The 24,555-nt window shown below is 49.0% G+C and overlaps 1 protein-coding gene across 1 annotated transcript; it reads right to left on the bottom strand.

Moving 5' to 3' along the window:
- Nucleotides 1-508: 508 nt before the first annotated feature.
- On the bottom strand, nt 509-24,522 carry RAB5C (RAB5C, member RAS oncogene family). The gene is made up of 6 exons (XM_003414236.4): nt 24,410-24,522; nt 4,961-5,215; nt 3,276-3,427; nt 2,896-3,018; nt 1,910-2,003; nt 509-1,419 (listed from the first exon to the last, which is right to left on the bottom strand). Exons 2-6 carry the CDS (start codon nt 5,124-5,126, stop codon nt 1,304-1,306), a joined length of 651 nt encoding a protein of 216 aa, XP_003414284.1. The 5' UTR covers nt 5,127-5,215; nt 24,410-24,522; the 3' UTR covers nt 509-1,303.
- Between the last annotated feature and the right edge of the window lie 33 nt (nt 24,523-24,555).

The raw sequence follows: 24,555 nt of genomic DNA, 5'->3' as shown, positions 1-24,555 counted from the left end.
GGGGGGTGGTGCTGTGGGGACACAGGTGGTGAGGAAGTCAGGTGGTGAGGAAAGCCAGGTGTGGCAGCCTTGGCCTTATGACCGGCTGGAAGTTGTAGAGGTCATCGATGTCCCTCCTCAGGGAAGAGGGTGAGAGTCCCATACAGGCCTGACACAGACCAACCAAAAACCCCAAAGGGGCCACTTCTGGTGTTTCAGAAGCCAGCAATCTTCAAATATAGACTGCACAGCACCACCATCTATGCTGGACGGGGAGGCCAAGGCAGGACCCTCAATTTAAACTCGGTGAGATTCAGCCCCAGGTCAGTCTGGCCCTATCCCTACCCGCTAAGAGCTGCTAGAAGTAAGGGCCTCTTTCTCTTGGTTACCATGACCACCAGCATCCCCTCACATTAGGGAAAAAAAGGCTTTTCACAAGATTAGTGGTTCGTTTTAAATTAACATCAAGAAAACTGGAGAGGGCATGGTCTGATAAACTCTGCCAGAGAAAGACAAGACAAGAGCGAGGTCGATCGATCGGCTGACTATATTGACAAGATACTGATTGGTTACATGTTGAAGAAAACATACAATACAAAATACAGAAAAAGTTGGTTCCATCCCCCCCACTCCCCCCCTTACCCACCCACCCCCAAATACTCATCGTGATTTGGTCAGAACAGGGCTCAGAGCCAGAGGTCAGGGTGACCAAGGGGGTGGGGGTGGGCAATGGGTTCGTGGCTGTCACAATAACATGTGTGATAAGTAACTGTAGTAATGTTGTGGGTTCTCTCCCAGCTGGGGGGGCGGGGGGTGCAGCCTGATGACAGCCTGCTGCGGGAAGAGCTTGCTCTCATTCCCTAGCCTCCAGGGCCTTGCCGGCCACCTCAGACGAAGCCCGCTCCAAACAAGGAAAGGGTGTGGATGCTCTTGCTGAGTCTGCTATTCAGCAAGAAGGAAAGGAAGGGTAACTGCTCCAGCCCCCTGCCCCCATATACAAGGGTGGGGGGCACAGGAGCATGTGGCTACTACCAGCAAAGGAAAAGTGGGGGAGCTGTAGGAAGGGAAGGAAGTGGGAAGAGCAGAAGATCATATATATTAAAAAAGTGACTTAAGACTTAAAATTGAATTAGTATTTGTACAGAAAGGTGCAGGTGGAATAGCTCACTCCGGCCTATGACCAAAATCATATGGAGAAATCATGGTGGAGCCCTCCCCCTGCCCCCTCAGCGGTGGCCCAGTCGTTAAGTGCGATTGGTTAGAGTGGATTCCAGTCGGGTCGTACAGGCGGAGGAGGTGGGGGCAGTGGGCAGGCAAGGGGGGCTCAGTTGCTGCAGCACTGGCTCCGGCTGGCTGGGTTGTTCTCCTGAAGGTCCACGCCTCGGTTCCGGCCTGGAGCACCAGCAGCATTCTGGGGCTCGTTCTTGGGAAGCTTCTTAGCTGTTTGAGACAGGAGGAGAAAAAAAATGCATTTGAGGGGGATACCCAATACTCTCTCCTAATCCTACTCGAGTAGAATCTGGCCTTCACCATTCGATCAGTGATAAACCACATACCGAAGGCTTTTACGTGCCAGGCATGTTCTGAGTGTTTCAGGGAACTGAGGCAAAGAGGGGTTAAATAACTTGCCCAAGGCCACAGAGCTAGGATTTGAACCCAGCGGGATGACTCCAGAGCCTAGGCACTAAAAAAAAATCTTAAGAAGTGGGTAGGGGGATGGTGATGACAGTCTTTGAAATGGGCAGCAAGCTAAAGTGTGAAGGAGTGAAATGCTGAAACGCTGGCCCAGGCTTTAGAAAATTCTGGGGCAAACGATCTACATCGGGCAATTAGCTGAAGAAGACTATTTTATCAGAATAGTGAAGGGACCCCCGGTGACCTACTACAGAACAGCAACCAAGTGACGTGCCCTTGATGAAAGGCAACTTACCTATTGCCATGAAAATTTCATTCACATTCATTGCAGTCTTTGCTGATGTTTCCATGAACAGCAAACTGTTGTCATCTGCATAGGCTTGTGCTTCCTGATTCAGATGGAGGTGAGAGGGGGTGGGAGGGAAATGTCGACAGTTGGCAGTGGATGGAGCCCAGGATAAAAATTATCCCTGATCACAGTGCCTTAGATACAATAGAGACAGGCTGGACCAATGCAGGGCTATCAGGCTTAAGGCTTTCCTGCTCTGGGTCTCCTGAGACATCTGTCCCACATCCCGATCTCCTGTTAGTTTAGCACCTCTCAGCTCACACACATCAGCAGATGTCTTCGAGGTTTTTCTAGGTCCATTCTGCCTTCCTGATCTTGAAATTACTAGGCAGGAATATTTCTCGAAAGTTATTCTACAAACACACTCACACATTTGGACAAAAGCACAGGTATGTGGATGGTGACCACAGCACTGTCTCTAGTCTGCTGTTATTACAAGCAACCTAGGAGTCCATCAATAAGGGGCTGGTAAAAGTAAGTTATTATAATACAGAGCAACATGCTCCCAGCTGTGAAAGAAAGGGATTCATATGCACGTGCCTATTTCTGGAAAGATAAGAAACTGGGGAACCAGGGAGAAGGGAATCTGGATTTCTAAGGTTAGAAGGGACTTAGATTTCATTCTATATACCCTCTTCTGTTAGAGTTTAAAAAAGCCTTACTTTGTCAATAAATTTAATTAAAAAGTCAATTTATGAGAAAAAATTAACAGAAGCTTACACTATACATATGTACCCCCCTCCCTCAAAGAAACAGAACAAGGAGAGGCAGATGAATTTCCTTTTAGGCCCATGCTTAAGCTACAAGGGGGGCAGAAGATTAAAGCTCTCCCGCTGCCTCCTGCACAGCCCTTCCCAAAGCCCCTGAGCAGCCTGGAGGAAGCCAAGTGGAGCTGGTATACTCCTTCCCCCAGGTCCTGTCCATCTCCCCACCTGGAATTCCACGGCTCTCTTGCTGGCCAGGTCCGCCTTGTTGCCCGCAAGTGCGATGACGATGTTGGGGCTGGCCTGCCTCTGTAACTCCTTTACCCAGTTCTTGGCCCGTGCAAATGTATCCTGGGGAGACAGAGCCAGAACATCAAGGGGATGGAGAAGGTATTCTGCCCAGGGTCAATCACTAGAGAAGCTTGAGCTGTCATAGCCAACGAGTCTATGATGTCAACTGGCGAGATACCCCAAACAATAGAGGAAGCCTGTCCACACACCACCCCAGGAACAGAAGGTCGAGGGGCCAGAAATATGGGGGCCTCTATAACCTAATTCCTGGGGCTTCCAGAAGATGAACAACAGGGAAAGAAGGAAAAAATCTTTACCGTGTTGGTGATGTCATAGACCACGATGGCGGCCTGGGCCCCCCGATAATACATGGGGGCCAGACTGTGATACCGCTCCTGTCCAGCTGTGTCCCAGATCTCAAACTTGACTGTTGTGTCGTCCAAGCAGACAGTCTGTGTGAGGAAGGCCGCTGTAAAAGAGAAGGTGATGCCGGTGGGTAAGAATGGGTTCCAGAAGCCACCACTACCCACTTCCGTGGTGTACCCAGGCACTGGCATTTAGACACCTGCCGCCAAGATGGACACAGAGAAGCCCCTGCCTAGCTGCTAAAACAGGCTCAGGCAAGGCAGGGGGAGTCTGTATTTCTGTGTGTGTCTCGGGGGTGGAGAGTGCACAGGCTTTCCAGACTCAGCCTGGGCAAGGAAGGAAGAGATGGGATGACAACTTGCATCTGAACCATTTCAGGACCACTCTCTGAGGTGGACTGCAGTGAGGGGCAGGAGTGGAAAAGCCCAGGGAACCTGACTCCAAGCACAAAAGGGTGAGTCTGTCCACTCCCCCTTCTTCCTTCCCTGCTCCCCTGAGAGAGCACAGCTGGCTGGAAACCTCTCCAGTCCCTCAGTATGCTCCAGCACAGGGGTGTCACTGCCCTTCAGTTTCCAGAGGACACTCATATGCTCAGCTGTGCTGGGGAAGCCCAGAAGTACAGACCGTTCTACTGCCAGGTGGAGGCTGAGTAACCAGCTTTCTACCCACCTGCCACCTCCAGGCGCCCTGGCTAGCCACCATCCCCAGCTCTGACCCAGACCCATTTCTGCATGGCCAATCTGTGGCCTAACCCTCAGGAAACACAGTGACCCTATCTTTGGCCCAAGGAGGTAGGGGAACATGGGGCGGCTGTGCAAATGCTTCAGTGGGGAATCCCAGGGCCGGAGCAGACATGTGGGAGACTCCTTTGCCCCTGGACCCCGCAGAGGATCCAAGACGGCTCTCTGTAGAAAGCCTGCTTTCCTCATCTACCCTCCCCCTCACCGAGGGACCCAGGGCTTCCCTTCACTTCCCCTCTCCAGCTCCTGACCCTAGTGCTGAGGAGGCAGCAGGAAGACTGCTGACACGGCCCGTTTTGTTCAGCTGCCTGGAACCCTCCCACCAACCAAGAGAGTAGAGAAAGGATGACTCAAGCCCAAGAACAGCCCTGGCCCATTGGGTTTGTACTGGCCACTAGAGCAAGAGGCTGAGTCCAGACCCTCACATCCAAAATGCTGACCACTGGGAAACCAATGACATGCAAAAGAAAGGATAAAGGTCAGCTTCAAAAACACCAGCCTCCTCTCCCAGCCACAACTCCCCAGGCCATTTCCCCATTCTGGAAAGCAGGGAGAGGCCGGGGCAGACGGACTCTACCGGTTAGAGTGGGAAGGCCCCGCAGTGGTTCAGACTCAGCCTCTCCCTTCCCAGAGGCCAGATTAGGGGAAGGGTCTTGGCCAAGGCCACACAAATAATAAAGAGCCAGAGCCAGGACTGAAGCCAGTTTTCAACTCACAGCTCATTCTTATTAGCAATGCTTTTTGATACTCTCTTGCATGAAATTGTTGGCTTTGATTCCAGCACCCAGATGAAGTGGAGGTGCTGCCACCCTGGGCAGGTGGCTGCCCCTCCCCTCAATGCCAGGGCATATCTTTGGCTTCTCTGAAGCTACTCCCACTCCGTCATGCCCACTCACCTCCAATTGTGCTCTCCTGGTACTCGTGGAATTGGCCCTTGACAAAGCGGAGGACAAGGCTGGATTTGCCCACCGCAGATTCCCCCAGCAGGACCAGCTTAAATTGGCAGATCTTGTTCCCAGAGGCTGGTCCGTTGGGTCGTGCTGCACCTCCCCGACCCGCCATGGCCCGTCCCGCTGTTGTGGTACCAGTGAGCGTGGGGGCGGGGAGCCGGAGCTATGCAAAGAGGCACTTAGTGGTGAGGGGGTCTCCAACTGCAAGGGAGAAATGAGAAGTACTGGGTTAGTTCAGAACCGCTGCACTGTAAGCCCTTCTTAAAGCACAGGTGTCTCCTTCCCTCCTCCCTTATGCCCTGGCTGACTGCCTCCCCTCGCCCCAGTTTCCTGTCCTCCCACCCCAGGAGGTAGGAGGAGACCCCTAACTAGGCTGTCCAATGCATCTGTGTGCTCTGTAACCATCTGAGCATTAAAGAGAAAGGTGGTCTCTCAACTTCAGGTTCATGGTCTGAACAAACACACTTCCTCATCCCAAACACGTACATTAGCATCCACGCACACAGGAGAGGAGGGGTGGATGTCAGCCTGGTGACAGTTAAGTCAACAGGTTCCTTGGGGTACAAAAAACATCCAGGAAGACACTAGGATGTAGGTCAACCAACAGTGAACTTGCAGTCTGTTAGCTGGGCTCAGAGCCTGCCTCTGTGCAGAGCCAGAGTGGGTGGTGAGGCAGACAAGGGCACAGGGAGTCTTAGTAGGAAGCTCCTTAGATAAGGTGCTTGGCCAGCTTTGTGGACACTCAGGGATGAGGGCCTGGCCGTGCAAAAGAGCCAAACCAATATGGCCATTTTCTCCTGCCACCCTTAGGACTGACGGATTTTCTCATTTTGAGGCTGGATTGTGCGCCTCTGTAGCACTGGAATAAAAGCAGCACTTCACTCATTCACCCTGAGCTGCTTTCCCCAGTTCTCATTTTTGATGGGCCAGAAGTCTCACACACATTACAAAACAACACACACACACAAAACAAACATGCATCAAAGCCAAAGCTCTCCTGGGACCCAGCATGGCTGCCAACTTTCCCTTTGAAATAGAGACCTCAGTTCCATTCTCTATTGGCAGAGGCGGGGGGGGGGGGGGCGCGGTAGGGAGGTGGCACACAGAGAGAACAAGAGAGAGGTGTGGGAGGGTAGACATGAGTGCAGGACACCAAGACCTGCACCACCAACAGCTGGTGTTCAACACCGACATCTTCGTCACTAGGTTAGCGAGTGCTCTGGAAGTCTCAAACTGTCTTTACGTTTTAGAACTGCAATGAACGATAAGAAACCTATCTCCAGAGGCCTCTAAGAAACTTATACCAAAAGGGGGTTAATACAGAACAGAATGTCAAATTCTCACGGAACCCAGACTTTCTGAATTCACGGAAGCTGGCTGAACCCCTGAAACTATTGCCCTGAGATAATCTCTAAACCTTAAACTAAAAATATCCCCTGAAGTCTTCTTAAGGCCAAATAATAGTTTAGCTTCACTAGTAAAGAATGTCTGCCTTGAGCACTATGCTCTTTTAAGATCTATCTGTATAGATCAAATTGACAACAGCAACTCAAAAGATTAGACAGACACCTTAGGGGACAGTGAGTTTATGTAAATGGGGGCGGACAACTCAGAAAGGCAGGGTGAGAACGGCTGCACAACTTGAAGAATGTAATCAACGTCACTGTACTGTACATGTAGAAACTTGTACGTGAATTGGTATATGTTTTGCTGTGTATACTCTCAACAACAAAATTAATTATGAAAAAACAAAAAGATGTCAGCATATATACAGAATGTTTTACAAATGAGTCCTGAATTCGGGCGTTATGTCCTGAATATTCTGTACAGTTTTGAAGCTGGGTTGGAAAGAAAAGGTTTCTATTAGAGCAAAAAAAAAAAAAAAAAATTTTTTTTTTTAGGCATAGGAGTCCCCAGGTGGCACAAACGGTTAAGCACTCAACTACTAGCCAAAAGGTTGGCAGTTTGAATCCATCCAGAGGCGCCTTGGAAGACAGGCCCAATGGTCTGCTTCTGGAAGGTCACAGCCTTGAAAACCCTATGGAGCGGTTCCACTCTGCACATACGGGTCGCCATGAGTTGGAACCGACTCAACAGCAACTAACAACAACAACCCTGTGCAAAATGGGCTCTGAACAGGAAGGGTCTTTTGAACAAGATTCCAGAGAGAACCTTCACCTGCCCTCTGAGGAGGGGACGCAGTCCCTTATAGTCAAGGGACAGGGGTGTCAATGAACAGAGGATGTCTGTGGGAAGCAAGTGTCTGTGCTCATGCAAGAGGCTGACGCCAAAGGGCTGGCTTTGTTCAACCTCGAATCATTTTTCCCATCCAAGTTCTCCCAGCAACTTGTTTAAAAACTCAGCCTGAGGAAGAATGATTCACTAACAAGAAACAACCGTTTCCTTTCTGCACAGGACCAAAGGGAAAGAGACTTGAAATGGGGGTCACCTCTTCTCCAAATGCACAAGGAAGGAAGCGTGGGAGCATCTCAATCAACCTGTAACAAGAAATACCATTTCTGAAATATTTTACAGTTTAAGCTGCTTTCTCATTTCACCACCGTCAATAATGTCTGCAAGATGATATGGCCCATGAGGCAAGGTCTGTGCTTTCTGTTTCTTTGAGAGGTCTTCTTCCCAATGCCTATGTACAGACTGAGAATTCAAAGAGCGTGTCCTGAATGAAGTAATTTTTAAAGACAGCTAGCATTTACAGAGAAATTATATAACCATTATCTCCTTTAAGCTTTAAAACCACCCCTGGTTTTTCAGATAAATAACCCTGAGGCTCAGGTATGAAATGCCCTGCTCAAGGCCTCTCAGCATGTAAGTGACAGAGCCTAGCTGCAATCAGGGCCTGCCTGCATGCTTACTCCCCCGTTCTGCCTCACCATCCGCTCTCCTTGCTGTGGAAGAACAATGTCAGCCACGCCTACCCTCTGTGCTGGGTTTCAGGTTACTGGGTAGAGGAGGCTCTCTTTTTGTGGCAGCTGCTCTGGTGGCCCAGCAAAGCCTGCCGGCTGACAATCACAGAGATTTTGCAGTCCCTAAGACTCTTTTTGTTTTTTAAGTACTCCAACAGTGGGACAGCCGCCAGGGCGAGGCAGACCAGTTATTACCCCAAATCCACATGATACAACCTTAGATGAGCAGCAGACAGGGGAGGGGGTCTGGGCACTAGAGGAGGAGGAGGTGTGAATGAGTGGGGGTGAGGTGGGGGTGAGGGCAACTGAGGTGGGGAGTAAGCAGCACCTACAAGTCTAGAAAAATACAGGTAACATATCTAAGTCTTGTCTCTATCAAACCAATGGGTTTCCAAATCTGCCTATAGAGAATCTCATTTTTTAACAAGCTAGAGGAGAGACAACTTAATGATTCTCAACCCTGTCTGCCTATCAAAATCATCTGGGCAGTCAGCCCCCTGGAGATCCAATGAAGGTTCGCAGTGGGGTCCAGCATCTGTATTTTTTAAAGTGCCGTAGGTACAACTGAAGCCTAGCTAGGCTGGAGCAGCTGGCACAGCGAGTACAAGCACAGGCACTGGCTTCAGGCAGCAGAGGTTATGACTCTATCCTGCCACTGCTTGGGTCATCCTGGAGAAGCCACCAGAGCTCTGATTCTGTGTTCCACCATCAATATGGGCATTACAGGATTAATGACAGTGTCTGCCAAGTGTCTAGCACACATAGCGTTGAATAAACAGTAGCTACTGTTATTGACGTTATTATTTGTAATACCTTCTCTAAGACTGTTGGTGAATGGACTCCAGTCTCCGCAATGAAATGAGACAGGCTACACCAGTCCCAACCGGCTGGTGACATTTGCTGCCTGGATTCTGATCCTACCTTCCAGAGACACCTGAGTACGCACACACACAGCACTTTTTATGGTCTACTGCCTCGTGGCTTGCCTGGCACCATTTAGTGATCACATGAACAGAGGTGTCAAACGTTCCCAGGTGGTAGAGCACAGAGACAGCTAATTTTGCCATGAAGGGTGCATGGAGATATGGGAGTGTTTAAGACAAGTAAAGGCCAGACCCAGTTCTCCAGGAAGCTTTATACCCTCCCCTCACAAGACCAGGTAACAGGCCGTACCCCTAGCAGGGCGGTCAAGGTGAGTTCATGCATTCAACTGTCCTGCCCCCTGGAGATGGGAATCTCACTGTGGGAATTTTTCCACCTGAACCAGTAATAATTATCCACAGCTACAGTCAGGCTATGGTTAAGCACTTGGCTGCTAACTGAAAGGTTGGTGGTTTGAACCCACCCAGCAGCTCCACAGGAGAAAGACCTGATGATCTGCTTCCGTGAAGATTACAGCCATGAAAACCCTACAGGGCAGTTCTACTCTGTCACAAGGGATCACTATGAGTTAGGATCAACTTAACAGCACCCGACAACAACAACAATGTAGAATCACACCGTAGTATAGTTTCTTTCAGACAAAAATCAAGTTCCCTTTAAGAGCCGGAGTGATAGTCAATTTTCTTATAAGATACAGAATGGGTCAAGGATTTTTTTTTTTAAACTGGTTTCTCCAACACCAGGAAAAGCAAGCCAGTAGAATGAATTTCTTCATGGATATTTTCAGGAGCATTAACGGTAGTCAGGGAGCTTTAGATCCCAGCAGAAGGATTGCCATGCCATGGTCCCCCCGCCCCCTAAATCAGAACCCTGGTGGTTTAGAGGCCATTGGGAATGAACACCAGCCCCGACCTCACATCTTCCAGAGAAATGGAGAGAGAACGCCAGGACTTGGGGCATCTATACTGGGTGTCTTTTCCCACAGGGCACAGGAAGGGCAGGAGGGGGTCCAAGCTCCTAAAATTCTGGCCTCATGGACAGGCATAATGGGTACACGCCCAGCCCACTTCTGGGCCAAGGGCAGGAGAGGAAGAAAAAGCAGAAGACTGCTATTCCTTGCTCTGGGGTTTCCTCTGCTCTGGACAATACACGTCAGTGGGTCTCAAATTTTTTTCCATCAGAATCACCCAGAATGTTTAGGGGAAAAAAAACAAACTCTGACCAACTGAATTAGAATCTCTAGATGTGGAGTTCAGAAATCAGTATTTTTAAAATAAGTTCTCCAAGTGATTCTAAGCAGGTGGATTTAAGCATGAGAGCAATAGCTGATACAGGAAGGAGGAAGGAATACAAGAGGCAGACAGCCAAGAAGGGGACCAAAAAACACAGCGGATTCAGGTGCCTCAGATCCCTGGAGCAAAAGTGACATCTCCAGTGTCCATAAAAGCATATGTCAGCCATCCTCAATGAGCCCTCTCAGAGATCCCCAGTCCAGTGCCATGGACAACCACTCATGTGCCTGGGCGTCCTCTGGTAAAACACGTGGATGTGAGGGACAGGCAGATGGGCGGCCCTGAAGCCTTCTCCAAGACAGCATATGCTGCTGGAACAGGCTGTGCTGGAGTGAAACCCCTTCCTCTAGCCTCCATTATCCATTTTCACCTTTCTCTTCTCTAATCCATGAAGTCACCCATTTCATACTTTCTGTTGTTCCTGGTAATCAGTGAGTAATTCCAGCTGATGGGTGTCTCGCATGTTTCCTGTTTGCTTCAGAGACTTCCTCTAGCTGAGAGTCCTAGCACAGCCTGGAGAGTAAGCTGATTAGGGAAACCAATCAGACTCTGGTCACCAGGCTGGTGGGTGGAGACCAGCTCACTCAAGGGTATCCACTGTGGCCGGCCAGGGAACTGAGTAACCCCGCCCAGCGCCCGTGGAGGTGGTTCGGACCAGAAACTGACTCTTCAGCTACTTTACTCCAGAAAAAAGCTTTCCTATATATTTAACACCACAGAGTTGGGTAAGAGAAGATGAGGAAGAGAGCATAAGCAACTTCTTAGCTTAAAGAGAACCAAACATGGGACACGAGAGGAGGGGTAATTAGGATCAAAGGTAAGGTTGAAAGACACTGAAAAAGCCAAATGGAGCCAAGGCTCTGTGGATGCTTCAGAGATTCAGGTCAGCTGGGAAGATGATGTACTGCAGACCTAAGACACAGCTCTTCCTCACGGGGGAAGACAAACATTACCGGCACAAGGCAACAGTGGGCAGACTCACAGCAGGACTACCCAGGCCTCTAGCTGGTTGCAGACCCAGAGGAAAGAAGAACCAGACACAACACAAGCCATGAGCCAGTAAGAGGTACCCACACACCCTTCCCAAGCACTACCAGCAGGGTTAGGTCTTGGGAGGCTAAGCTGGGTCTGATTAAGGCCTGGCTCCATCATTTATTAGTGGTGTGACCCTGGCCAAATCACACAAGTGACTGTTCTCAGCTTCTGTTCCTTAGCCATGCTAATCTCACAGGGTGGTTTAAAGATTAAATGAAACAAGGCATAGAGTGTACAACACAGTACCAGGCTGAAGGTAAGGTTCCAACCAGTGGCAAGTTGATAATAATAGTCTATTTAGAGTTTTGATTTGTGGGTTGTCAGAGCTCAAAGGGAACCTTAAAGTCCTAAGCCTACTCTTTCCAATGACAGAGAAGGAAATGAAGGTGAGGTGAGGTGAGGTAACCTGCCAGGGTCACCCAGCCAGCTAGCTGCAAAGCCCGAGCCCAGGACTTACAACTCAACATGGCTCTCCCCATCGGAAATAGAGAAACGACGACCCCCAAGAACGTGAACAATGTTATTACATTCTACTGAGAATACCAGGGGTTGCCACTTTCTATGCATGCTTTAGTAAAATAAGGCTCTTAACTATAGAAAAATAAGTTTCTGTCCAACTAAAAAACATGGTGCTGGATGGAAAAGTTCTCTATCTCGATTTGGGAGGAAGAAACACGGAGTCCATACAGATGAAAACATTCATCAAGCTGTACACTTCAGATTCGTAAGCTTTACTATATATAAGTAAATAAAAAGGTAAATGTTGCTAGTATAGGATTTTGTATATAACAATAAAAATTTATAGCTTAGAAATGATATGAACAATCTAGCCTCCCTCCATATAAGATATTTTCTGCCCCCTCTTCAGTGTGAAAAAATTCAGAACGATGCCTGAATTAGAAGACCAAAAGACAACAAAGATACCCAAAGGCGAGACACAAACAAAGGGCAAGATACCGGATCCAGCAAACAAATATGACTGCTACTTATATACTAAGGACACATTTATCCTTTGAACTTAACTGTGGGCTAGAAAACTTTAAAGTCATTTAAAGCTTTCATGATAATAAAAAGGGAAGCCAATACTTAGGTCATCTCAATGGGGAGAAAGAGGCTCCAGTGCTGTGGTGCCCTGCACTCCCCAACAGGTCAGAGGACACTTGCTGAGTTTTGAAAAAGGGGCTTAGTGGTAGGGGTGGGTGGAATCAGAGCAGGGAGTACTCCCGTGTGAACAGGACTACGGAATCGCTCCACACTGGGCCTGTGTCTCACCTGGAGAGAGTAACAGAGAAAGCCACCCTGGAAGCCAGAAGCTGCACGGTCCAGGTGGGATTTGGGGGCTTCTGATGAGGTATGCTAGGCCAGGGCCGGGGCTTCCTATCCCACTAGTAAGTAGTGGGCTTAGGGGATGGTAAAGGGGCGGTCCTGCCTTTCCCCAGCCACAGGATGAGGGCTCCCTTTCCAGAGGGAAGGGAAGTAAATCATTCCAAGGGAGAATGTGGTGCGCTGATCCCCGCCCCCCACCCTTAGCTGGGGTCACTTTCACTTCATCCCCTTTTAAGGATAAGGCTCTCTGGGGCGGAATGCCTAGACTTCAACACTACAGTGAGGCCTCGAGGAAGTCCAAAAGAGCCCCAGCTAAGGTACAAACTCCACCAAGCCTGCAAAGGATGCCAGTGTGCAGATGCGCCAGGAGGCTGAACCCTGGACACACATTACCGAGTGGTACCTCCCCACACTGTGCCCAGGCTGCACCAGAGCACTGCCAGGACTCACCCAGCACCAAGCACAGCAACTTCTGCGCCCCCTTCCCTAGTGCGGGAAAGCCTGCTGCGTTACTCAGAGCAGATGCCAACACTGAGTTAGGGAGCAGCCACCCCGGAGGGACAGACCCCCAGCTTCCCAGGGCTCTGCCCCAGTAAGAACACCAAGAAATCCTTCTCTGATCTCAGAGCTGCTTTCTTAGCTCCTGACAACAGATGGGTTCCCTGAGAGGCCCAGAGAGAAGCCGAGTCAGCGCTAACTTGCAGGGCGAGGATGGAAACCTCCAGTCTCTGCTCCCTCTCTTCCTGCACCCAGACAGCAGAGGGTGGGGGCATCTCCATGAATCTGCTGACACAGCCTGGTCAGTGTGACGTGCCCCAGTGTCCACAAAGGACTGTGAGATCCACAAAGAAGGAGCCCAGGGCTTCTCAGGGGGTCCTTAAGCCCCCAGCCTAGGAAGGCAAACAGGAGCTGGAGGTTGAGGAGACAGGGTAGGGTGCCAAAGTTGGTCCCAGGGGGCTAGAACCTAACGCTGACATTCCTGACAGACGCTTCTCCCTAAGAGGGCCTGGCCTCTACCTCAGCACACCTCAGTCAGCAAGGTGTGCCCATCCGAGGCAGTTTTATAAGAAGCTGCAAGCAAAAGTTCAATTCGAAATCTGGCACTTTTCCCAACACAAATTCACACACACATCCAGCCACAGGGCATGGTGGGGATGGGATGGAGGCTGTAAGGTGGCTTACGCCCCAACACTCAGCTCTTTGCCTGCCATGCCAGGTGGGATGCTATGGAGAGAGCCAGCCAAGGCAGAGATTCTTCCCTGGCCCTCAACCTACACCTGCCACCGTCCCAGGATGGAACATGCGCCCTGTGGAAGCCAGTCAGGATGGAGGTAGGATGAAGCTTATCCACAATCCTCACAACCACCCTCTATTTGTTTTGTTCACAAAGTTACTATTTATTTCGGACATTTTGAGCTGGAATGTCACCAGTGCAGGGCCCATCTCCCCTCTGCCTCAGGAGAGTTTCTGCAAGAGCCAGGAGGACCAGCCTGGACAGCTGCCACTCGGCTGCTGCACTGGGGCAGCACTGGGCCCCAAAAGACACCAAGAGCCTCTGTTGGAAGTCAAGGTCAGCAGGAGCACCTGTTCACCCAGTTACTGAAACCAACAATGGACACCTCTCAGAAACCCTTCCTGTCTACAAAAAAAGAAAGCCAGTTTAATTCACTGCCCTTTTTATTTTGCCCTCAGCTCCTAAACAAAGAGCAGAGGTCCCATTTGAGAGGAGAGCAGGGAAAAGGGAATCAGAGATCAGACACCAGCAAACCAAATTCCTCTTGCTCAGATGTCACACACACACTGTGGCAAGGGGCTGCCAATCTAACAAGAACAACTACAGGAGGCCAGAGCTCCCATCCTAAGAGCTGAGAGGCAGTGGCTGCTCTAAGAAGCCTAGAGCCAGAGAACAATATTTTAGGCAGGCTTTTTCTTTTTCTTAATTTTTGCTGAATAAAATGTAGAATGGTGCCAGGTGAAACAATCAGGCAATAAATGCGTCTAAGTAAGTTTCAATGAACGACTCACACTACTACTTCCCTGGTCTCAAATTTTCATAAGACTGTTTTTTTTTTTTTTTTGGTTGTAGGTGGAGAACTCGGGGCTTGGGGGTGAAAAGGCAAGAGAAACTGAGTGCATTGTTGTAGAGGAAAAGGATCACACTACAATGTCCTCAAAGGCTGGACTATGGGTTTCCTGTGTGTTATCAGCACATAACATCAAGCCTGGCACACTGTATGCATTCAATAAATAAATGTTCAACTGAACACGTGACACAGGTAGTCTGGATAGGTTTGGTAAGTGTATGGGGGCAACTGAGGGGTTAAATACACACCCATCTGCCAGACTGCCCTGATCCCCTAACAGAGCCATAGCGCAGCCAAGGAGAAGCCTCACTATCCCAGATAGGACCTCTCAGGGCCCTGCACAGGGGCTAAGAGCTTGAGTGCTGGAGTCAGACAAGTCCTGGAGCCACCACTTACTAGGGTGACCTGTGTTACTGAACCCATGCCCTCACATGTAAAATGGAGAGACTAGTACCCCCACCGCACAGGGCTATTGGGAATATGACACACGTAAGACTTCTAGCAAAGGGCCCGGCTCGTGGAAAGCATTCAGTAACTGTTCACAGGGCAGGGGTGAGAAAACCGCATGTCCCTAGGAAGGAAGCAGATTCCTCAACCTGCACCTTCAGACACCATTCACGCATTCCTTTCACTCCAGTTTCTCTGGACCCCATTCTTCTGTGCCCCTGATTTGGAGAGAATGCTGAATAGGATGACTTTTACCAGAGTCCCTAGAAGGGCCAGCTCACACCCCATGTGCTATGCCCTGTCAACAAGCACAACCTTGTATTCTCTGGCGGCTGGCTCCCAGAGCCTCCGGATGGAGGAGAGTCCATCACCATACAATAAACCAGCACTGAGTTAAAGCTCCCAACCAGGCAAACCATTGTTGTTGGACGCTATCAAGTCAATTCTCCCTCACACTGACCCTACAGGACAGAACAGAATTGCCCCAAAGGGTTTCCTAGACTGTAATCATAACCACTAAAAAATAACCATTACACCTTTAAAAAAAAAAAAAAAAAAAACCCCACAACACAAAACATCTTAAAGGCCAAAGGCCCTTCCTTCCATCTCAAAGCCTCTTTCAGGAAAGGGAAGAAGCAGTTCAGCTGCAGAGAGGGGGAGGGGACAGGAATACGGCAGCTGACAAAGAATCCAGAGTTCCTTTTAAAAACTGGGCTGAAAATGCTAGAGATTTGAAAATTGGCGTCATTAATCACCACAGCCTTCTAAGCAGCTCAGGCAGCCACTTGGTGACTAGGAGAGCACCCACGCCCTCCCCTTACGCCTGGGATGCTTCTGATGAAGCCACCTGAGGGGGACACACACGAAGCTATGAATAGAAGACAAGAGGTTTGTAAACCAACTTCTGTTAAGACCCCAGTTAATGTTTCCAGCAGGGCTCAGGTGACATGTCTTCAGAGGGATGACAGTACCATGGAAGGATTTAAGCTATTCATTGATTCAGGATCACAACACAAAGTGACGGCCTGCTCTGAGCCCACCTAGAGCTACAAACCTGCACAAACCCTCCCAAAGCAGAGGTCCCTTTCTGAATGGCAGCTAAGGAATGCTGCCCCAGACCACATGGACTTTCTTAGGAGACTCAGAGTCCAGGAAGGTTTGGCTGGAGAATTTAGTACCTGAAATAAGAATAATTATGTGCACAGATCTCATCTTCCTAACGCAACAGGAAACTCCAAAGCAAATACCAAATCTAACAATTTTTTTGGATCAGTCACAGCATCAGGCAGAGGGCACAAGAAAAGAAGAACCACCTGCTGTCCAGATCTACTCCAGGACCAGGGTTGGTTCTCACAAGGTGGATTTCCCAGGTACCAAAACCAAAAACCACACCTGTTGCCATCGAGTCGATTCCGAGTCATAGCAACCCTACAGGACAGAGCAGAGGTGCCTCCCATAGGGCTTCCAAGGAGTGCCTGGTGGATTCCAACTGCTGACCTTTTGGTTAGCAGCCACAGCACTTTACCACTACACCACCAGGGTTTCCTTCCCAGGTACGACTGACTCTCCCTTATTCAACCCCTGAATCTTGAGTAACTCTGACTAACCACCAAGAGAAGAAACAATTTGAACAACTCGACATAACTCCACATCAACATACTTGAGAGAAAATGTTTGCTAAAAAGGCAGTAGCCTTGCAGAAACAGCTGATTAATTCTAGGACTGGAGCAAGAAATACACAAAGTGAGCCTGAGTGTCTTGTAGTGCTCAGAAAAAACCCCACGATAATGAGGGTACATCAAGGGACACAGGAGCCAACTGAACCAGCCCCTAATCAGTAGCACTGGATTATAACCCAAAGCGTAACAGACATATCCGAGTCTACGCTGATACAGGAGTCCTTGTTGGCACAAACGGTTAAGCACTTGGCTACTAACCGAAACGCTGGTGGTTCGAACTCACTCAGAGACGCCTCAGCAATCTGCTTCCCTAAGGTCACGGCCACGGAAACCCTACGAAGCACAGTTCTACTCGGCAACACGTGGGGTCGCCGTGAGTCGGAATCAACTCAACGACAACTGGTTTGGTCTGTTTGGGTGGTGCAAACAGTTAATGTGCTCAGCAACTGACAGAAAGGCTGGAGGTTCAAGTCCACCCAGAGGCACCTTGGAATACAGCCTGGCGATTTACTTACAAAACACCAGCCACTGAAAACCCTACGGCACAGAGTTTACTCTGACACACACGGGGTCTCCATGAGTCAGAGTCAACTCCACAGCAACTGGTTATGCTGCTATAAATAACTGAAGAAAAACGTTGTAGCTCCTCTGCCCTCAAGGAGGTGGAGCCTAACTCCCCACTCAAGTGTGGGCCACATGCAAGGCCCTCCTTCCAAACAGCACAGTATAGGAAGGGGGCGGGGAGGACAGCAACTCTACGACCGCAGCCAGGTGATCCAGGCCAACATCGACAGTGTTAGGTCGTGTGGAGAGTCCGTGCCCTTGATGCGATGTGAGAACGGCATTTTACCTTTGTGGTGTTCCTCCCAAGCACTCACAGCCCTGGTTTAATCATGAGAAAAACATCAGACAAATCCCAGTTGGGAGATACTCTACAAAACACCTGACCAGTACTCCTCAAAGCTGTCAGGTCATCACAAAGAAGGTACCGAGAAATGTCACAGCCAAGAGCAGTCCAAGCAAACATGGCAACTAAATGTATTTCATATCCTGATGGGATCCTGGGACAGAAGAAGGACTTTAGGTAAAAACTATGGACATCTCAACAAAGTATGGACTTTAGTTATTAACCTGCACTGTAAACTTTCACCTAATACACAATTAAAAATAAAAAAGATTTACTAAATAGGGAAAATTGGGTGCAGGGCTTATGGGAAAACTCTATACTAACTTTGCAACTGTTCTGTAAATTTAAAACTTCTCAAATAAAGCTTATTTAAAAAAAAAGTGGTGGCTCAATTCATGACAAAATTAAATCCAAGGACTCTAGTTACCACAAACTCACATTTAAAATATCAGTTAACTTTATTTACACGGAGCAGGAAGCATGAGGCTGGGCTGACCGGGCGGGGCGCAGGGGGTTGGGGGATGCAGGGAAGGAGGTAGGTGAGAGCCATATCAATGGTGCAAGTCAGTCTTGAGGTAAGTAGAGGTTAACAGCCAAGCACCACGGGCACTGGAGCAGGGGAGTTCAAAGGCAACATGTGTATCTGCAAATACACAAGGGAGGGCTGCTCCCACCACTCACCAGACTAGACCGTTGTTGGTACCATTTTCTTAAGACCACCCTCTCACTCCAGAAGGAGCTTTGTGCAGATGTGCAAAGTTGTACCCACAAACCAGAGTTCGATTCATTTCCACTGATCTTTGCTGAGTACAGTACTGGCCTGGGGTCAGAGCTGTCTCACCACCCACAGCTGTCCTACCAGACACACATGCTTCAGAAGTTGGTTAACAAGACTACGGGTGGCCAAAGCCATGCCCACCTTTTCCTAGTAAACCCTTCACTGGAAATGGAGATGTGGAGAACTCTGTTCAGTCGATTCTGACTCATAGTGACCCTATAGAACAGTGTAGGGCTGCCTCATAGGGTTTCCTAGGCAGAAATCTTTATGGGAGCAGATTGCCAGGTCTTTTCCCCTGCAGAGCGGCTGGTGGGTTCTAATTGTCAACCTTTTGGTTAGCACTTAACCATTGTGCCACCAGCGCCCTACCCTCTGGAAATTTAGCTTATGACCCTCTTCTCCATCACCTGTACTGTAGCATTCATTCTATTAACCTGTTTGTTTCAAATCTGCCCATGAACAATTTCCTAGAGAACAGACTAAAGAAATGACCCAAGTTTTGGAATCAGATGGATTCAAGTTTGAATTCTGGGCTCACCACATCCAAGCTATGTGAGCTTGGGAGGGGCATGTTAAAGAGGTGAGGAGGCCTTTGCTTCAAAAAAAAAAGAATCCCTGCCCTTTCCTTGAACAGACTCAGTGGGGGACCTCCTGGAGACCATGCTAGGTACTAGACACACAGAGATCAATCAGGACTCGATCCAGGGCCCTAAAGGGCTCCTACACCAGAGAAGGAGGTCAAGAAGGTGCAATTAGATAGGTGTAGTCCTAGGGGAAAGCAAATCGAGGCGAAAGCCCCTCAGCCCACCTGGGGGAAGGGAAGGCTTCAGAGAGGATGAGCTGTTCAATCTGAGCTTTGAGACATGTAGACAGATGCAGCTCCCAAGCAGCAAGGTGAAACGCTTTCCAGGCCAAGGGAACAGAAGACATTTAACCCAGAGGTGAGTCAAAGAGAGGCTGTATTGCATAGTGATAAGAACCCAGTCTTTCAATTCCAAACCCTGCTCTGCCACTTCCTATGGAGTTCCCCACTATAGCGTGGGGATTACACACAATTCCTATCTCCTGGGGTGGTTGTAAGGATTAAACGAGTCAGTACATGCCAAGGGCTCAGGACAGTGCCTGGCACACAGTAGGCAAAGCTCAGTAAGTTTGGCTTTCATTTGTAAGATTATTCCTGTACACAAAAAGCAGAGATAGTTGCTCTGAAAACGTATCTCTTACAACATCAGGTTATTAATTCAAAGGGCTTTTTAAAAAATATTCCCACTCTCCTGCACCAAGGTTCTTGAAAGTCCCATTACCTGGATTTTGGGGACATCCTAGTTTACAGATCCTTCCTGAACCAGTGCTTCTCAAAGAGCTACAACCAAAGTACCCCTGACTCAACTCAGGGGAGAAAGAAACACAAAACCCCAGGAACCTGGTAATCGAACCCCAAGCAGCCTGCTACAATCATAATATTATCTTTAAGCTTCCGGTTTTAGCTTAAATTCATGCAAACTTTTGCATTTCAATCTATAATAGATCCAAAACCTGTACCCATTGCCACTGAGTCGATTCAAACTAATAGAGACCCTATACGACATAAGAGTAGAACTGCCTCAGAGGGTTTCCAAGGAATGGCTGATGTATTTGAACTGCTGACCTTTTGGTTAGCAGCCAAGCTCTCAACCACTGTACCACCAGGGCTCCATAATAGATCCAGGTCTATTTTAACATGAAAATACTTAAAACTGAGTAAGACTGAAGTGCCTGGAAGATGCAGACCTCATTCAGTCTGTGGCTCTGAGTACCCACAGCACATGACTCCAGCAGGGTCTGAATACCCCACTGTGATAAGCACAATCACAGCCCTTAGCCTTCTCTTCAGTAAAATGGAAATACTACTGTACTAGGTTAAACAGTGTCCCCCCAAAATTCATATCCACCCGGGACCTGTGACTGTGACCTTATTTGGAAACAGGCCTCTGCAGATGCAATCAAGTGCAGATGAGGTCATACTGGATCAGGGTAGGTTCTAAATTCAATATGATTGGTGTCCTTATGAGAAAAGACACAGAGAGATATGGAGGGAGACTGCCATGTAACAACAAAGGCAGAGATCAGAGTGACGCATCTACAAACCAAGGATTGCGGGAGACCACCAGAAGCTAGGAAGAGGCAAGGAAGGATACTCTCCTAGAGCCTTCAGTGAGAACATGGCCCTGCCAACTCCTTGACTTTGGACTTCTAACCTCCACAGCTGTCAATGAATACATTTGTGTTGTTTTAAGCCACCAAATTTGTGGTAATTTTTGTTTAAAGCAACTCTAGAAAACTAATACAACTACCCACATCAATTCTATTCAATATCTACCAAACGAGGCAAGGTGAAATCATCAAGCATCACACCAGGCATTATAGCAGACACACGGTTCATATGTTGAGTCAGAATCCTAGGAGTAAATGATGATGCACCTTCAAAACCCTACCCACCCACCAGAGGCAACTGCTATTTTTAGAGATCTGTGCTGTGCCAATAGGAGTCCCTGGGTGGTGCAGTTAAGTGCTCGACTACTAGCCAGAACGTTGGCAGTTCAAAAATGCCCCGATCCCCCAGAGGCACCTCAGAAGACAGGCCTGGTGATCTGCTTCCGAAAGATTACAGCCTTGAAAACCCTGTGGAGCAGTTCTACTTTGCACACATGGGGTCACCATGAGTTGGAATTGACTCAAAGGTGGCGGCAACAACCGGCTACGCCAGGCACTTGACTGGCTCCTTTATTCTCTGTTTTTAAAGCTGCAAGATATTTATTTGTCCTTTTGAGTAAAGAAACAGAGGATCAGTGAGGTCAAGTAATAAGCCCAAGGTCATACAACTGGTAAATGGGGGAGTTCGGATATGAACTCAGGGCTCACCGACTCCAAAGCACTACTGCATTCTGCCCACCACACTGTCATTCTGTTTACTGTGCATGGGATAGAGGAAGAAGATCTTGTCTAAGAAGTACTTGCTTGGTGGGGCCGAATTTAACTGTATGACCTTGCTCCATTCCCCTGTTATCAGTCAATTCAAGTGAAAGAGCTCCTGGTGGAGAGTCACATTCTCCTCACCTGCAAGTGGCAGGCAGCACCAAAGGGGAATCAGAGGGCTAATGAGAAGTCAGCTCTGCTGGTTCCCTACCCCTTTCACCCTGCCCAGTGGGACCCCACTCACTTTTACTTTCATCATGACTTTCAGGCTCCCAGGGAATTGACGGCATGCAGATGTCAGCAATCTCCTGGGCCCTGAAGAGTACTGACCTGGGACTCGTAAGTGCTGTGACCGCAAAAGGCAGAGGAGAAGCAAAAGGGGTTAAGAAAGAGGAAGGGGGGTGGGATGGGGATGGGAAAACAAAACAGAAGCAAAGAAGGGGATGCCAATGATGTAGGATGCAAAAGGACTAAGAATCTGCAGCCTGCTTGGGTAAATGCCATTGCCTGCTCACCCTATTAGGCATGTTCATTCATTTAACAGACAGATTGAAAGGGGGTCCAATATTAGGGAAGATGAGTCCCAAGTCCCAAGTCCCAAGCCCTGACTCTACCACTTTCTAACTACATGATCTTATGCAAGCGACTCCAGTTCCTCCAGCATCATCTCTAAAATGCGGATACCAATTTCACGATCTCACAGGATTCTCATGGGGAACATGTGTGAAAAGAACTTTGTAACATTAAAATGATTTATAAAAAATGAGTTCTTACTCCCCTACTATAATATAAAGGAAAGTGCCCGGGGGGTGCAAATGGTTAAGTGCTTGGCTACAAACTGAAAGGTTGGTGGTTGCAATCGACCCAGAGGTGCCTCGGAAGAAAGGCCTGGCAATCTACTTCTGAAGGATCACAGCCATTGAAAATCCTATGGAGCACAGTTCTACTCTACACACATGGGGTTGCCATGAGTTGGAGTCAACTCGACGACAACTGGTTTGTTTTTTTTTTTTGTTACAGTATAAAGGCAGAAAAAAGGCCAACTAATTTTGAGAGGCAAAGGGGGAAGAAAGGAACAGTATCAGAGAGAAGGCTTTCTGTCCCACACAAATCCCTACTTCTTTCTGCCAACCAGTGCTTGGATTCTATAATCGCTGGATGCCAGAAGTGGCTACATAACCACCCGGAGCACTGCTGCCTTCCTCATCAATTTGAGAGGCAGACCTTCTCCTTCCAAAGCCCGTTTCAGAGTCAGAGCGGGGAAGGCACATCCAAGCAAAGGAAAAACGGTCCCTCAGAAAACTGGTCGGCCTCATCCCAGGACACCTGAAGTGCTCCCGAAACCACAGTGCATTGCTGAGGAGGTGAGTTTGGTCAGAGGCCAACAGGTGATATGCAGTCAGGTCTCTCTGGCTCTGCGCCTCTGATTAGAAAAACTAGGTTTGCTACAGACCCTCCAAAGAAGCCCATACAGATACACAACTTGTGATCCAGCTGTTGACTCTAAAAAGGAAAGTTTTTTTGTTGTCCAATAAGAAGTGAAATAAGTGCATCCCAGGTCTAGCGTAAAACATTGCAGGAGTCAGACATTAGTGACTGTCCAGAAGCAGTCAGAAAATCTCAAGGCAAAAAATTATAGTACTTGTAAGGCACATCCAAGGGTGGGAACGGTGGCCCAGAACACCGAAGAACTACAAGAATGCCAAGGATTGCATGGCCTTCCCTCCCTTCCTCCACTGTAGATAGCAAGGGTTAGTCCTGGCCTCAAAGAGTCAGGCTGCTTCTCACTGAGGTACAGTCTCTGACCTGTACTTTGGCCACATGACAAAGAACCTCCCAGCTTGGTCGGAGACAGCAGCCATTTCACACACCTAAGTCTCAAGCAACAGACAAGGATCGTATGTCAGCCCGGGGTGTCTCTTGGAAAGCTCAGGGCAACAGCACTTGCTGAGTTGTATGGGAATTCCTTCAGCTAATATGCAAAGTTTATTAATCAATATAAAAATTATCACATTATGAATCCAGAGCTGCCACGGTGATCTTGACTTACTCCTCTGTAACCTATAGTTTTTCCAAACCCAGACAGGTTTGGAGGTAGAACCTGGGACTAGAAGTGGGGTGCACCTGTTGCTCAGGGTGCGGGGTGTGCGTGTGTTTGGCAGTGGGAAAGAGATGGCCCAGGACCCTTCAACTTCAAACTCATTTTTAGTCTTATTCTCCTCCCTATAAACCAGTAGACAGCAGTCCATCTGAGGCAGCTTGGAAACCAGTCATGAGCTCTGGGAGGAGAGGGCTGAGCCTGGAGTAAGGGGGGAGGAGGAAAGGAGAGAAGATAATGAATGGGTAGATCCGCCCGGATCTGTGATCTGTAGCTAGCACCGAGCAAACCTCAGCTAAATTCGTCGGAGGCAGGAAGAGCGATATACTCAGAGAACAACAAAACTAGAAGACAGACCTGAGGGGGTGAAGGGGGCAAGACATGAAGACAGCTAATTCCAATAAGTGGCCCAGAGTTCAAAACTCTGCTTAGGTCCTATCCGGCTCTCTGGCTGAAGAAAGAAGAGAAATAAAGAGCTAAGGGAGCGCAAACACTTCTGTGCGTGTGGAACGGTCCCACTCAGACCCACTCAAATTAAATCGAGACAAAACTCTAGGGATGGAAGGGGACAAGTGTTTTTTCATAGGGCGCGGGGACGGAAAACGGCGACAGACAGCACTCCCCTCCACCTCTACAAGAGAAGGAGGACAGGTTCCTTCACAGCTAGCAGAGTCCTCCAATCCTGGAAGCAGGAGGATCGAAACTTAGGGTCCCTCTCTCCCACAAATGGCCTGGACAAGACCGAGGAGGACCATGGGGGCTTTCCTCAGACTCACGAAGGGCACGTAAAGGAAGGAAAGAAAGGTCCTTCTTTGGCCCGATGCCTAGGAAGCCCCTTAAAAGGGGGCTACGGGTCGGGGGAGGGGTCAAGCCCAGGGAGCCTGGGAGGGGCCGGTATCCCCCTAAACTGGGGTTGGGCGGGAGGAAAGGTTGCCCCGGAGAGGCTGTAACGCAGGCGAGGCACTGGGTCCCGGACAGGCACACTCACGGCGGCTCCGGGGCGGCGGCGTTACTCAGGGCCGGGGCTCGGACAGGCTTCGCTCCTCTCCCCCCGGCGGTGTCCCAGGCTCCGGCCTCCACTTCCGCCTTTCAGCCGCTCCGGATCCGGATCTCCGCCTCCGCCCCGCCCCTTGA

This window comes from Loxodonta africana, chromosome 18, assembly GCF_030014295.1.
Source record: "Loxodonta africana isolate mLoxAfr1 chromosome 18, mLoxAfr1.hap2, whole genome shotgun sequence".
Taxonomy (NCBI): Eukaryota; Metazoa; Chordata; class Mammalia; order Proboscidea; family Elephantidae; genus Loxodonta; species Loxodonta africana.
Note: the sequence above shows the minus strand (reverse complement) of the source record. Positions and strands in the feature narration are given on the sequence as shown.